Raw genomic sequence first — 16129 nt, 5'->3', positions numbered from 1 at the left:
CTGAGGCACGAGAATCACTTGAACCCAGGAGGTGGAGGTTGCAGTGAGCTGAGATTATGCCATTGCACTGCAGCCTGGGCAACAAGAGCGAAACTCTGTCTCAAACAAACAAACAAACAAACAAACAAACAATGTTAATAGGATACTTAGGACAACCCTCCCCCTTCTGCACCGTGGTTGATGGAGCCACAGACACATAATTCACAGACACAGACAGAGAGAGGCCTGGAACTTTGCCAGGAGTTTATCATCACAATAAAATTGAGTGACTATTCCCTTTGGTATTTTCCCCAGAGCTCTTTTTCTACTTGTCCCTGCATTGGGTTGGTGCCCAGGGCAGTGATCCCTGGTGACAGTCTGGATGGGTGACCTGGAAAGGTGGACCAAGGAAAGTAAGGGGCCACAGGAAGGTTGATCCTGAAGTGGACTTGCCCTCTCTTGACACTGTAGACCCTCCTGGGATCCCCAGTCTGGATGTTAGTGGTTTAGATGTCTGAGAATAAGTAATGGAGGAAGCCGAGGGTATGCAGAGGCCAGATCTGCATCCCACACTATGTTCTGGGGATCCTCATCTCGGGGGAGATCCTCACTGCTCATGTGGCCATGTCTCTAGCCTGCGGGTTCCTGCAGGCTACCATGCCAAGGCTGGTTCCACTCAATGGCCACATATTTCCTGGACACCATTCTGGGCTCTGCAGGAGGTAGGAGCTGGAAGCTTCCCAGGCAGATCAAGCTTCCCCCTAGAGAGCTTAGCACAAGCTCTGTGAGCCTGTGGCTGTCTCCCTACAGCCTCACCTCCAATCTTCCTCCTTGCTTTGGCACTCAGTCCCTGGGAGGTGGTGACCTGCCCCGCCTTCCATCCTAGCACCAGCCAGATGTAACTCCTCTGGGTGTTTGGCCTGGAGCCTGTAATCACTTATGTATGTGGAGGTAGGGAGGGAGTGGTTATTGTTTCTTTTTTTTTTTTTGAGATGGAGTCTCGCTCTGTTGCCCAGGCTGGAGTGCAGTGGTGCAATCTTGGCTCATTGCAACCTCCACCTCCCGGGTTCAAGCAATTCTCCTGCCTCAGCCTCCCGAGTAGCTGGAACTATAGGCACGCGCCGCCATGCCTGGCTAATATTTTGTATTTTAGTAGAGACAGGGTTTCACTGTGTTGCCCAGGCTGATCTCGAACTCCTGAGGTCAGGCAATCCACCAGCCTCGGCCTCCCAAAGTGCTGGGATTACAGGCATGAGCCACCGTGCCCGACGGTTATTGTTTCTAAAAGCCATACACGGTAGAAACTTTAGAAAGGCCCAAACATTATGAATCCCATCATCCAGAGGCAGGATTGTCAATATTTTGGTAAATTTTCTTGTCCTCTCTGTTCGTTTAAAAACTGTAATGGGGGCCAGGCGCAATGGCGCACACCTGTAATCCCAGCACTTTGGGAGGCCAAGATGGGCGGATCACCTGAGGTCAGGAGTTCGAGAGCACTCTGGGCAACATGGTGAAACCCCCTTTCTACCAAAAATACAAAAATTAGCTGGGCGTGGTAGCTCATGTCTGTAATCCCAGCTACTTGGGAGGCTGAAGCAGGAGGATCGCTTGAACCCAGGAGGCGGAGGTTGCAGTGAGCCGAGATGGCACCACTGCACTCAAGCATGGGCAACAGAGTGAGACTCTGTCTCAAAAAAAAAAAACAAAACACAACAAAAAAAATGTAATGGATCATGCCGTAGATGCCATTTGGATCCTGTGTTGTAAACCTAATGTTAGTGCCTAAGCATTTTCATAAGTATTAATTATTAACTAAAATTTTCATTAAAATTTAATTATAATTTTGATTATAGAATTACATCATGGGTAAATCTATATACAACCAAATGTAACTTTTTTTTTTTTTTTTTTGAGACGGAGTCTCGCTCTGTCACCCAGGCTGGAGTGCAGTGGTGCGATCTCGGCTCACTGCAAGCTCCACCTCCCGGGTTCACACCATTCTCCTGCCTCAGCCTCCCGAGTAGCTGGGACTACAGGTGCCCACCACCATGCCCGGCTAATTTTTTGTATTTTTAGTAGAGACGGGGTTTCACCGTGTTAGCCAGGATGGTCTCAATCTCCTGACCTCATGATCCGCCCGCCTTGGCCTCCCAAAGTGCTGGGATTACAGGCATGAGCCACCACGCCCGGCCCTCTTGTTTTTTTAACTTCCACGCATCAAGCAATTCATGTTTGTTTTTTTGTTTGTTTGTTTTGAGATGGAGTCTCACTGTTACCCAAGCTGGAGTGCAGTGGTGCCATCTTGGCTCACTACAACCTCCACCTCCCGGGTTCAAGCAATTCTGCCTCAGCCTCCCAAGTAACTGGGATTACAGGCGCACGCCACCATACTTGGCTAATTTTTTGTATTTTTAGTAGAGATGGGGTTTCACCATGTTGGCTAGGCCGGTCTCGAACTCCTGACCTCAAATATCCACCTGCCTCGTCTCCCAAAGTGCTGGATTACAGGCATGGGTCACCGCGCCAAGCCATGCAATTCATTTTTTTTTTTTTGAGACAAAGTCTCACTCTGTTGCCTGGGCTGGAGTGCAGCAGCACGATCTTGGCTCATTGCAACCTCCGCCTCCCAGGTTGAAGCAATTCTCCTGCCTCAGACTCCCAAGTAGCTGGGATTACAGGCTTGTACCACCGTGCCCAATTTTTTTTTTTTTTGAGATGGAGTCTCGCACTGTCTCCCAGGCTGGAGTGCAGTGGCACGATCTCGGCTCACTGCAACCTCCACCTCCCAGGTTCAAGCGATTCTCCTGCCCCAGCCTCCCAAGTAGCTGGGATTACAGGTAGGTCCCGCCACCACACCTGGCCTTACTTTTGTATTTTTAGTAGAGACCAGGTTTCACCATATTGGCCAGGCTGGTCTTAAACTCCTGACCTCAGGTGATCTGCCCGCCTCGGCCTCCCAAACTGCTGGGACTACAGGGGTGAGCCCAGCCGCAATTCATTTTTATTGCACATTTTGCTCTTAGGTTGGATTGATAGTTTTATTATCTTTACCATTCAGTAGTGATAACATAAAACTTGTTTGACTAGTCCGTCAATTTTCTTTTTTGAAACAGAGTCTTGCTTTGTTGCCCAGGCTGGAGTGCAGTGGCATGATCTCAGCTCACTGCAAGCTCTGCCTCCTGGGTTCACGCCATTCTTCTGCCCCAGCCTCCCAAGTAGCTGGGGACTACAGGCCCATGCTGCCACACCTGGCTAATTTTTTGTATTTTTAGTAGAGACGGGGTTTCACCGTGTTAGTCAGGATGGTCTTGATCTCCTGACCTCGTGATCTGCCCGCCTTGGCCTCCCAAAGTGCTGGGACTACAGGCCTGAGCCACTGCACCCGGCCTAGTCCATCAATTTTCAAACTAGCTTTATTTACTAAAGAATATTCCAGATCATGTAAACTAAAAAGCATTTGGATTAGTTTCTATTTTTCTTAAATTTTTGGTAATATTTAGCTTGTATGAATGCTTATTTACCTCCCTCTAAGACCAATAATCCTTTTAAGACACCACAGACAAAAGAGACATCTTCGAAGGAGGGTACAATTTGAATATAACTCCTTTAAGGGATATAAAAAATTCAGGCTGGGCGTGGTGACTCATGCCTGTAATCCCAGGACTTTGGGAGGCTGAGGTGGGTGGATCACTAGGTCAAGAGATAGAGGCCATGCTGGCCAACATGGTGAAACTTCGTCTCTACTAAAAATACAAAAATTAGCTGGGCATGGTGGCTCACACCTGTAGTCCCAGCTACTCAGGAGACTGAGGCAGGAGAATTGTTTGAACCTGGGAGGCGGAGGTTGCAGTGAGCCGAGATCATGCCACTGCACTCCAGCCTGGTGACAGAGTGAGACTCCATCTCAAAAAAAAAAAAAAATTCAGTTAGTAATACTGAATATGGAGATAGAAAAAATATTATATATAATATTCAAACATACATACATAGATATACACAAATATAAACACATAAACGTAAAAACACAAAGATCTTATAGCTTTCATTCCAAAATGGTAGTCGTGAGTCAGTAAAACACAGTAATACAAACTCACTGGTTTCTCTCTCTCTCTCTATATATATGTATGCATACGTATATACACGTATATACGTATATATACATACATATATATTTTTTGAGATGGAGTCTTCTTGCTCTGTCGCCAGGCTGGTGCAGTGGTGCAATCTCGGCTCACTGCAACCTCCGCCTCCCGGGTTCAAGCGATTCTCCTTCCTCAGCCTCCCAAATAGCTGAGACTACAGGCAAGTGCCACCACACCTGGCTAATTTTTTTTGTATTATTAGGAGAGACAGGGTTTCACCATATTGGCCAGGCTGGTCTTGAACTCCTGACCTTGTGATCTGCCTGCCTCGGCCTCCCAAACTGCTGGGATTACAGGCGTGAGCCACCACACCTGGCCCCCAGAAAAAGACTTTTAAAAGAGTTTTCATTTGCCCAGTTTCCAAACAGTTTCATTTTTTCTCTTTTTATCCTTAGGTGGTTGTTTTTGCAGGATTTTGAGTCCCTTTAGGGCAGGGAGCCCTAATGTTTAAGTGACTGAAGTGCTGAAGTGGAAAAAGTTCTGGCAGGTTGGATGGAGGGCCAGAGTGGCCTGAATGGGGGCATATCAAAGGAATCAAGGAAACTGGAGAAAATATCGAAGGTGGCAAAAGGAGGAAGGGGGAGCAGAAGCAAATGGAAAGGAGAAATCTCAGAGGGGCCTGTTTGGGGAGATTGCAAGTTTCCCAAAGAAGCCAATGAAGTTGTCCTTTATCCTTAGCAAAAATCATGGCAATACAGAAAAGAAGCAGGAGGCAGAGCCGATAGAGGGCAGGGACTCCGGAAGAGGGGCTTCAGGGAACCAAGAAGACCCCAGGGGAGAAGCAGGATCCAATAGACAGAATATCAACTTCCGATTACGCCATCTTCTTTTTTGTTTTTTAGAGACGGAGTCTCACTCTGTCGCCCAGGCTGGAGTGCAGTGGTGCGACCTTGGCTCACTGCAACCTCCGCCCTCTGAGTTCAAGCTGTTCTCCTGCCTCAGCCTCCCGAGTAGCTGGGATTACAGGCACCTGCCACCGCGCCCGGCTAATTTTTTGTATTTTTAGTAGAGACGGGGTTTCACCATGTTGGCCAGGCTGGTCTTCAACTCCTGACCTCATGATCCACTCACCTCGGCCTCCCAAAGTGCTGGTATTACAGGCGTAATCCCAGCTGGGCACTGAGCCACTGTGCCCAGCCCCAATTATGCCATCTTCTGATCATAGAGCTGTAAAAAAAAAAAACCTTTCAAATATCTCATTATCAGTTTTCAGCCAGAACAGATAGTACATATTCCTGGCAGTACTGAACACTCTTCCCTACTACCACCCTGCCCACCCACCACTTTTCTTCTTGTAAACCAAAGGTACCTACCAAGCAACTCAGAACCAAAACCAATAAGCATTTTATGACTTAACCATGGACAAAAGAGACATCCTCAAGGCTGGGCACAATGGCTCATGCCTGTAATCTCAGCACTCTGGGAAGTCAAGGTGGGAGGACCACCTGAGGCCAGGAGTTCCTGATCAGTCTGGGTGAGACTCTGTCTCTTAAAAAAGAGAAAGAGAGAGAGAGAAAGACACCCTCCAAAGAGGGTGCACAAAGATTCAGCACTCTCAAATCCAGACCCCTTGCAAAGACAGTCAAAAGAAAGAAGGCACCTTTGGGTTTTTTTTTTTTTTTTGAGACGGAGTCTCGCTCTGTCACCCAGGCTAGAGTACAGTGGCGCAATCTTGGCTCACTGCAACCTCTGCCTCCTAGATTCAACCGATTCTCCTGCCTCAGCCTCCCGAATAGCTAGGATTACAGGCATGCACCACCACGCCTGGCTAATTTTTTTGTATTTTTAGTAAAGACAGGGTTTCACCATGTTGGTCAGGCTGGTCTCTAACTCCTGACCTCGTGATCTGCCTGCCTCAGCCTCCTAAAGTGCTAGGATTATAGGCGTGAGCCACCGTGCCTAGCCAGAAGGCACCTTTGTTGACACAGGTGACTAAGGATGTCATCTTGTACAGAACACTGTCACGTCTCCAGTCATGGACTGGCTCATCTATCACACCAATGAGTACTGAGACAACAAAAACCCCTTATGGACTAGGCCCACTTACAAACTCCTCTGTCATGGTCAGAAAAAGAGAAGGTTCAGAACCTTCTCTTTGGCCGGGCGTGGTCCCTCATGCCTGTAATCCTAGCACTTTGGGAGGCTGAGACAGGTGGACTGAGGCCAGGAGCTCCTGACCAGCTTGGGTGAGACCCTGTATCTTAAAAATAAAAGAGGCCAGGCACGGTGGCTCACGCCTGTAATCCCAGCACTTTGGGAGGCCGAGGTGGGCAGATCACCTGAGGTCAGGAGTTCGAGACCAGCCTGACTAACATGGTGAAACCCTGTCTCTACTAAAAATACAGAAATTAGCTGGCATAGTGGCAGGTGCCTGTAATCCCAGCTACTCAGGAGGCTGAGCCGAGATCCCGCCATTGCACTCCAGCCTGGGTGACAGAGCAAGACTCCATCTCAGAAAAGAATTAAAAAAAAAAAAAAGAGATCACCCTGCGCAACATGATGAATCCCCCTCTTTACTAAAAATACAAAAAAAATTACCTGGACGTGGTAGTGTGTGCCTGTAGTCCCAGCTACTCAGGAGGCTGAGGCAGAAGAATCAGTTGAGCCCAGGATGCAGCAGTTGCAGTGAGCCAAGATCATGCCACCATGCCACTGCACTCCAGCCTGGGCGAAAGAGCAAGACTATTAAAACAAAACAAAACAACACAACAAACAAACAAACAAACAAAAACCAAACCTTCTCTTTTTCTGACCGGGACAGAGGAGTTTGTAATAATGCAAGCTGTTACTTGCAACCCTAACGCAAGCTGTCCTAAAGCAAGCTGTCACTTGCACCCACTGGCTATTCAGAGATCGGGGAGAATATTCTCACTGGTCATAAAGCCAAGCTCTCAGGACACAAACAAAACAAACAGGAAAGAGGTAGCTGTGCCTGGGAGGAAAGGATCAATAACAAACAGTTACCCCTCAACCAAATTTAAGCAAGAGTCACAATCCGGACACAATGTTTTCTTCTGCTAATTTGAATTTGGAAAGGAAGGGACAAGAAGTTTTTACCTTTCACTCTCAGCTGAGTACTACAGGCAGCGATATGGGACAGTTAACCTTGGTAAGAATGCTTACCTTTTGCCAGTTGTCCCAAGTGGGGTGTCTTTGCCACCCCACTTGTTTGTTGGGTGCCAGAAAGAGTAGGGGGAAAAGGTAACATTTTTTCCTCACGCATCACAAGGTTCCTGGTTGACACCCCTCTAACAGAGGACAGATTAACAAGAGAAAAGCATATCAATTTATTTAATATAAATTTTATATGACACAGTAGCTTCAGAAAAAAGCCCCAGTGTCTAGTGAGGGGTCCGTTCTCTGCTTTTCTTTTTTTTTTTTTTTTGAGACGGAGTCTTGCTCTGTCACCCAGGCTGGAGTGCAGTGGCGCGATCTCAGCTCACTGCAAGCTCTGCCTCCCGGGTTCACGCCATTCTCCTGCCTCAGCCTCCCAAGTAGCTGGGACTACAGGCGCCCACCACCATGCCTGGCTAATTTTTTGTATTTTTAGTAGAGATGGGGTTTCACCATGTTAGCCAGGATGGTCTTGATCTCCTGACCACATGATCCTCCCACCTCGGCTTCCCAAAGTGCTGGGATTACAGGCGTGAGCCACTGCGCCCAGCCGATTCTCTGCCTTGAAGATGGTGCTTATTACAGCGTCCTCACCTGGCAAAAGTGGGGGATGAGCTCCTTCGAACCTCTTTTATACCCTGATCCCATGGTGAGGACTTCACCCTCATGACCTAAACTCCTCCCAAAGGCCCTACTTTATAATAGTATCGCACTGAGGATTCAGTTCCAACATAGCAATTTTGGGGGTACCGACATTCAGACCACAGTGGCCTTCTTGTTGCTGCCCCAGGATTCCTTTTCCTCTCCTCTCTGGGTCCACCCGTACACCTGGTCCCATTGGGCCTTGGAGGTCAGTCTTCCCCTACCTGGAGCCAAGGTGGGCCTCATCTTCCCCCAGACCTGCTCTTACTCTGGCTCCCCTGTAGGCAGGGTGGGCCTACTTCCCCACCCATCTCCTGGGCTCATTTTTCACACATCACTGGGCTTATACTGGGGAACCTGCTTCCTTCCCAGGTTTCTAGCCTGCTCCACTCTCGTCTTCACTCCCTGCCTGAGACCACAGCACTGTGGCTGGCTCCCTACTCAGTCTTCGTCTCTACCATGTTGGCATCTGCCCACCCTGGCTACAGGGTGCCCTCAGGGCTAAGTCAAGCCTCCAGAGGGCAGGGTCTGCTCTCCAACCTTCCCTTCAGGCTCAGAAAATTCTGGAAACCTCCACACCACTCACTTTGAAGGATCTCACCTCCACGTTTGCTGACACTGTCGGCTTCCTGGAATGCTTTTCTTAATCCCAAAGTCCTCCTCTGTTACACAGTAGGGGGGTCTCCTCCAGAAAGTCTTTCTAGGAGGAAGCCCACTCCCATTTGGAACCTCTGCCTCTGGAGGCCAATCCCGTTCTCTTGATCCTTGTCTGGGACCCTCAGTTATCTCTCTGGACTCAGCCAGGACAGCAATTCTCTTCCGTGTATTTTCCTCCTTTTACATTCCCCTTCCACCAATTTTTTTTTTTTTTTTTTTTTTTTTTTTTTTTTTTGAGACGGAGTCTCGCTCTGTCACCAGGCTTGAGTGCAGTGGCGCGTGATCTCGGCTCACTGCAACCTCTGCCTCCCGGGTTCAAGCGATTCTCCTGCCTCAGGCTCCCGAGTAGCTGGGACTACAGGTGCGCGCCACCACGACCGGCTAGTTTTTTTGTGTGTGTTTTGGTAGAGATGGGGTTTCACCATGTTGGCCAGGATGGTTTCCATCTCCTGACCTCGTGATCCGCCCGTCTCGGCCTCCCAAAGTGTTGGGATTACAGGCGCCAGCCACCAAGCCCGGCCCCACCTTTCTTTTTAACCATGAGCCATCTCCAGCCACATCCTCCCCCTACCACTCTCTCCACCCTTCACAGTCCCTCTCAAAACCACAGTGTGGGACACTCCAACCTTATCCCATCAGGAGGCTCTGTGGCTCCAAGCTCTGGGCGCAGCCATTACGGATACGCCTCGGAGGATGGGACCTGCTCGAAGGTGAGGTGGAGAACAATGAATGCCAAGACCCGCGCACGGACCTCTGGGACCAGGCTTTAAGACTGGGAATTAGATTTACTGCAAAATCTCAGTAAAGGAACGGGCACACAAACTAGCACCTGTTCACTCTGGCGGTGTTAGGCGATTCTCCCCGATATCCCGCAGGGGGCGCGCTACGGTCAGCGGCACCGACCGCGGAGGGAGCGGGGAAGGAGCAGGCCGCGGGAGGGAGGGAATGAGCGCGTGACGAAGGGAACAAGTGGAGGAGAGGAGGAAAGAAGGGAATCAAAGAGGGAGGGAGGCAATGGGAGAAGAGGAGAGGAAGGGAGGGAAAGAAGGGGGGAAATGAGACAGGGAGGGAAGGAATGAGAGAGGGAGGAGAGAACGAGAGTTAAGGAGGGAGGGAAAAGGAATGAGAGAGGGAGGGGATGAGAGGGGCAGACAGGGAGGGAGTGAATGAGTGAGGGAGGAAGGGAATGGTGGGTAAGATAGGAAGGGAAGGAATGAGAGAGTGAAGGAGGGAGGAAATGAGAGGGGGGAGTAAGAGAGGAGAGAAGAGAGTGAAGAAGGGAATGAGGAAAGGAGAGGGAGGATATGAGCGGGGAGGGAGATAGTGAGGAAGGGCAGGAGGAAGTGAGTCGAGGAATGAGGGCAGGACTGAGGCAAGGAAAGAGTCAATGGATTCAGACGGGGCGACTCTCGGCAAATTCGCTCATTCCTTGGTTCGGCCCCGCCAAGTGCCAGGTGCCGCGCTAGTGCGGGGACTCACTGAGCCTTGGCGATCGCTGCTGTCCTCCGCAGAGCGCCGGAGGGGAGCCGCCCCCTGTCTCCCTGCCTCAGGGCCGCCCCCGCGCTGCTACCCGGCCAGGCCGGGAACCCCCGGGCCTACGTCTGGCCCGCCCGGCGCCTGCGCGGCGCACCCACGTGACGGCCCAGGCCCCCGCCCCGCCGGCTCCTCTCGCCCAGCCTCCCGCCTCCCGCCTCCCGCCTCCCGCCTCCCGCCTCCCGCCTCCCTCCTGCTGCGAGTGCGGCCTCGGCTGGCGGCGGCACCAGGTCAGCTGCGAGGCATGAGCCGAACGGGCCGGGCGGCAGCGAACGCGGGGGGCGGGCGGCAAGCAGGCATCGCTGGGCCGGGGACAAGCTAGCGGCGCGGAGTCCGAGGGGCGCGGGGGCGGGCGCGGGCCGGAGGCTCGGGGGCGGCGACCTGAGGAGAGCCCGCGGCCTGACGTGGCGGGGACGCGGCCGGCGGGATCCCCGGGCGCGGGCGCGTAGGGGCCGGGATCTGGCGCTCGGCCAGGGGCCAGGGTGCGAGGCCTCCTCAGCGCGGCTGCTGGCGCGCCGGCCTCCTGGCACCCGGGCGGGCCCTGTTGCCTGCGGCAGGTCCGAGTGCGGCCTTCCTGGCCGCGACCCTCCGCGCTGGAGCGGGCGGCCTTGCAACAGGCGGGCGATTTGGGGCCGGCCTGACGAGCCTCAGTTCCCTCGATCGGGCCCGGGGACTGCAGCCGTAGGAGCCCAGCCTCGCCAGCTCTCCCGGTTTCCTGAGAGGAGCCGGAGATCGCGCTGTCAGTGCAAAATCACCAGAGCGCGAAGCGTCGGCTGCCAGTTCTGACCATTTTAGATCCGGTGCGGGCCGAGCCGAGTGGATCTGGGGCGGGCAGCGGGGCACCGCCACCTTCCGCCTGGGCTCCTCCCTGGGCGCCCTCGCTCCGGCCCTCCGCGGGGCCGAGTGCCTCCAAGACGGCTCCCTGGGAGATTCTTCCAGAGCGCACCCTTTGGAAGGCTGCCCCGCTGGGAATCAGCACCCACTCCCTCTCCTCTACCGCAGCCGCCCCCTTTGCCTTTGTGGCCGACCTTGCTTCATGCTGCCAAGGATTGAGTTTCTTTGAGGGGATACTGCTCGTTCGGGGGCCCTACAGAAGGCTGAGGGTATCTACTCAGTAAAATGGTACCGAACTGAAAGTTCCTCTGAAATGATTTTGACTCTGCCATCCATCACTTCATAAAAATTCATCTTATATCCTTCAGTTTGTAGCTATGTGGCACATTAAGCTTCCTTTCTTATCCCCACTGAAACTTCGAACAGTACAAAACGGGGAACTTGGCTTGTGATGACTAAAATTGGGGATATGAGACTGGGGAAGAGCTTCAGGCTAGAGTAGCCGTGTGTCAAGTGAAAATGGGGCCCGGGGGTGGGCGCGGTTGCTCATGCCTGTAATCCCGGCACTTTGGGAGGCCAAGGCTGGCAGATCACCTGAGGTCAGGAGAGACTAGCCTGGCCAACATGGTGAAACCCCGTCTCTACTAAAAATACAAAAATTAGCTGGGTGTGGTGACACGTGCTTGTAATCCCAGCTACTCGGGAGGCTGAGGTAGGAGAATCGCTTGAACCCAGGAGATGAAGGCTGCAGTGAGCCAAGACCCTACCACTGCACTCTAGCCTACACCATATAGTGAAACCTCTTCTCTACAAAGAAAATTTGAAAAATTAGCCGGGCGCAGTGGTGAGCTCCTGTTGCTCCGGCTTCTGAGGAAGCTGAGATGGGAGGATCACTTGAACCTGGGAGCTTGAGACTGCAGTGAACCCCAAGCTGTCTCACCCCAGATAGCCAGGACTACAGGTGTACACCACCATGCCTAGTTAATTTTTAAATTTTTTGTAGAGAAAGGGTCGCGCTATATTGCCCAAGGTGGTCTTAAACTCCACCTACCTGGACCTCCCAAGGCACTGGGATTACAGGCATGAGCCACCATGCCCAGCCTACTTTGCACTTTTTTTGGGGGGGGGGAGGGGACAAAGTCTGGCTCTGTCGCCCAGGCTGGAGTGCAATGGCGCAATCTTGGCTCACTGCAACCTCCACCTCCTGGGTTCAATCGATTCTCCTGCCTCAGCTTCCCCCTTCCTCAGCCTTCCGAGTAGCTGGGATAACAGGCATGCACCACCACGCCCCACTAATTTTTGTATTTTTAGTAGAGATGGGGTTTCCTCATGTTGGCCAGGCTGGTCTTGAACTCCTGACCTCAGGTGATCCTCCCACGTTGGCCTCCCAAAGTGCTGGGATTACAGGCATGAGCCACTGTGCCCAGCCTACTTTGCACATTGTTTTTTTGTTTGTTTTTTGTTTTTGAGACGGAGCCTCGCACTGTCATGCAGGCTGGAATGCAGTGGCGCGATTCTCCTGCCTCAGCCTCCCAAGTAGCTGGGATTATAGGCGCCTACCACCATGCCCGGCTAATTTTTTTGTATTTTTAGTAGAGATGGGGTTTCACTATGTTGGCCAGGCTGGTCTTGAACTCCTGACCTCGTGATCCATCCGCCTCAGCCTCCCGAAGTGTTGGGATTACAGGCGTGAGCCACTGCGCCCAGCCACTTTGCACATTTTGACTGTTGCCTAATGTTCTGTCAAATCACTGTGCCATGACATCTGTTCTCCTGAGGGTGGACGTTTTGGTGATTTAAAACCGTATAGATGTGGTTTTAAATGTTTTAAATGTTGCACCCTGTGCTGTGCTCCTTCCCAGCAGAGAATTGATTCATTTTTCAGCATATCCCCCTTAGCCCCTAGCTAAGTTTCTTAAATTGGACTTGGTAAATGTGCTTTGCCTGCCCATGGAAGATGTCTTTCTGTTTTACCGTACTTGTTTTTGCAGTACGGGCTTAGGGAGTAGCTGCCATTTATCCCTTCCCAAGAGAGCAGAGGCACTACTATGCTCACGGAAGGTGAGGATCCACCTGGGGGCTTGATGTCTATTGGGGTAGTTAGTTGTGGAGGTCACCCTCAGAGAAGGAGGCCCTCTTGACTCTGCGGTGGTCATGGTGGTGATGAGAAAGCTGAGGCGTGGGTATATGAGACAAGTGCCCAGAGTCTGTCATTAGCAAGTGGCACAGCCAGCCATGGGGGCTTTTGAGATGTTTGTGAGATAAAACCTCACCCCTCAAGAAGCCGGAATCTCCTTGTCGTGGGTAAATAGGCAGGTTTGGGCCGGGCGCGGTGGCTCACGCCTGTAATCCCAGCACTTTGGGAGGTCAAGGCAGATGGATCACCTGAGGTCAGGAATGCGAGACCAGCCTGACCAACATGGTGAAACCCCGTTTCTGCTAAAAATGCAAGAAAATTAGCTGGGTGTGGTGGTGCATGCCTGTAATCCCAGCTACTGGGGAGGCTGAGGCAGGAGAATCACTTGAACCTGAGAGGCAGAGGTTGCAGTGAGCGGAGATCGCACCACTGCACTCTAGCCTGGGTGACAGAGCGAGACTGTCTAAAAAAAAAAAAAGGCAGGTTTGAATGGTGGGGCATATTTGTCATGTTCTCTGTACAACGATAGAGGGAGAAGTAATCGAGCTAGACCTTGACCAATATGGGACTATGAGAGGCAGAATGGCCTAGATGGGTGACTAAAGGTGTTCAGGGGATGACAGGTATCCCTTTTGGACTAAGGACTACTGATGGGGCTGAGTAGGTAAGGCTTGAAGGAGAGCAGCCTGGGGAGGATGAGACAAGAGGTAGGGAAACCGGTAGGGGCATCACTGCTGTGGTCTGACCCAGAGTGGTGGCCCTGGAGGAGTGGAGGGTGGCTGTCTGAGATGGAGGAGAGGTGAAGGAATCAGAACTAGTGGGTTCATAGGGCACATGGGTTAGAAAGGAAAAATATTAAGACAGTGAGGTTTCCAAGATGGAAATGGTAGCTTTGATAGCAAAATTAGACAAGTTGGAGGGCTACTAGCTAGATTAGGCACTGAGCTGTAGGTGAAACTGGGAATGTGAACCACTGGGAAAGAAGGATGGGCTCGAGCAGGGTGTGTGGGATGAAAGAGAGAGGTCAGAAAAGGGAGAATTACCATAGGGCAGAGTTTCCAGGCAAGAGAATCCTAAGTGAGAGGTGGTCATGGGGTATACACCTTGGCTGTGGCCATCTCTGGGGCCTTGGTGAGAAAGATGAGCCAGCCCAGGAGGGGGAAAGGAATGGGTGGGTGGCTGGGTAGAGGTCCCAGGTCCTGGAGGCAGACTCAGGGGCAGGCACAGATAACTGAGTGTGTTTGATGGGAAGCAGTAGAGCATCCAGGGGATGGGGTTGGGGGTGGCCCTGAGCCTCAGTAGTGAAGAGAGAGACCTCTTCTTTTTGGCAAGTTTTATATTAGCATATATTTTTCATTTTTTCTTTTAAAGATATATAATCATGTGCCACACAGTGATGTTTCAGTCAATGACAGACCAGACCACATGAAGGATGGTGGTCCCATATTTTTACTGTACCTTGTCTGTGTTTAGATACACAAATTCCATTGTGTTACAGTTGCCTATAGTATTCAGTACTGTGATATTGTGAAATATATATTTGGTCTTGTCTCATTTCTTGGCATACAACTTCTAAAATCTTTGGACTTTCCAGAGTGATGCCTTTTTGTATGCTGGCCAGCAGCCCCTAGGTAGCTTCAGGATGGGGGCTGGTGACAGGAAAGGCCAAGGCAGGCATAAGAGGGTTGGGACTTTCAGCCTCACCTCTCAACCTCCGGAGAGGGGAGACGGGCTGAAGATTAAGTTCATCACCAATGGCCAGTGATTTAATCAGTCATGCCTACATAGTGAAGCTTCCATAAAAATTCTGAATGACTGGGTTTGGAAAACTTCTGCATAGTTGAACACAAGGAGGCTCCTAAAGAGTGATGTTCCTGGAGAGGGCGTGGAAGCTCTGCCCCACTTCCCATATGTCTGGCCTCATGCATCTCTTCATCTGTATCGTTTGCAATACCCTTTATAACAAACCAGTAGATATGAGTATTTTCCTGAGTTCTGTGAGTCGCTCTAACAAATTAACTGAACCCAAGAAGGGGATCTTGGGAACCCAATTTATAGCCTATTGGTCAGAAGCACAGGTGAAACAACCTGGGAGACTCAGCCCTCAACCTGTGGGATCAGACACTGTCTCCAGGTAGATAGTGTTAGAGTTGAATTAGAGCAGGGGTCCCCAACCCCCAGGCCTCAGACCCGTATCAGTCTGTGGCTGGTTAGGAACCAGGTGGCACAGCAGGAGGTGAGTGGAGGGCGATCCAGCATTACCACCTGAGCTCCACCTCCTGTCAGATCAGAGGTGGCATCAGATTCTCATAGGAGCACAAACCCTGTTGTGAACTATGCATGTGAGGGGTCCAGATTGTGTGCTCCGAAAGAGAATCTAGCTAATGCCTGATAATCTGAGGTGGAACAGTTTGATCCTGAAACCATTCCCCTACCCCGTGGAAAAATTGTCTTCCAAGAAAGTGGTCCCTAGTGCCAAAAAGATTGGGGACTGCTGAATTAGAAGACACCCAGCTGGTATCTGTGGCAGAATTGATTGCTTGCTTGTTAATGGGGAAAAACCCTCACACATTTGGTCACAGAAGTCTCCTGTGTTTGTTGTTGTGGTATAAGAGGAGAGGAAAAACAGTGTGTTTTTTTCATTCAGAACTACAGTAACATGCTGTACAAGTATGTAGCTTAGGAGCAATTGGCTGTACCTTATGGCCTAGATGTGTAGTAGTCTCTACCACCTAGGTTTGTGTAGGTGTACCCTTTGATGTTCACACACTGAGGAAATTGCCTCCAGCGATACATGTCTCAGAATGTATCCCCAACATTAAGTGATGCATGACTGGAGGTAATTGGAGAATAAACATATTTTGGGGAGAGGAAAGTAGGATGAAGTGAGGTGGAGAAGACAGATGTTCACATCTTGTAGCTGACTGTGCTGTGCCTACAGAGCCTGCAGCTTGGCCATGCCTGGCAGTGTGGGACTGGCCACTCCCTGACCTGAGCAGCTGGCTATCCACAGTCACTTTTGGTTGGTCCATGGCAAAAGTGCATTTGCAGTAGGTTCGTTTTACTGATTAGGTTTTAGAGGCTCCGATTC

At 51.1% G+C, this 16129-nt stretch overlaps 2 protein-coding genes across 29 annotated transcripts in view; one reads left to right on the top strand and one right to left on the bottom strand.

Moving 5' to 3' along the window:
• The window catches only part of MED15 (mediator complex subunit 15), a 92977-nt gene extending 82875 nt beyond the window's left edge, over positions 1–10102 (bottom strand). For 5 of the 25 annotated variants that reach the window (XM_054675385.2, XM_063807545.1, XM_063807552.1 and 2 more), the window contains exons 1-3: positions 10014–10100; positions 6660–6785; positions 5193–5288 (exon numbers count right to left, since the gene is read on the bottom strand). The gene's annotated coding sequence lies outside the window, so the exon portion shown is untranslated. Of the gene's footprint in view, positions 1–5192; positions 5289–6659; positions 7478–10013 lie in introns of those variants that run through there. The other 20 variants (XM_016938797.3, XM_054675384.2, XM_054675390.2 and 17 more) reach the window with 8 other exon arrangements.
• Positions 9518–16129, top strand: part of KLHL22 (kelch like family member 22) — a 53576-nt gene continuing 46964 nt past the window's right edge. Inside the window, exon 1 of one of the 4 annotated variants that reach the window (XM_054675999.2) lies at positions 9518–10297. In XM_054675999.2, coding sequence (XP_054531974.1) covers positions 9922–10297 — 376 coding nt within the window. In that variant the 5' untranslated portion in view covers positions 9518–9921. The remainder of the gene's footprint in view (positions 10298–16129) is intronic. The other 3 variants (XM_016939737.3, XM_016939736.4, XM_063807776.1) reach the window with 3 other exon arrangements.

This window comes from Pan troglodytes, chromosome 23 (genome assembly GCF_028858775.2).
Source record: "Pan troglodytes isolate AG18354 chromosome 23, NHGRI_mPanTro3-v2.0_pri, whole genome shotgun sequence".
In the NCBI taxonomy this organism is placed as follows: domain Eukaryota; kingdom Metazoa; phylum Chordata; class Mammalia; order Primates; family Hominidae; genus Pan; species Pan troglodytes.
This window is presented reverse-complemented; position numbering and strand designations above follow the sequence as displayed.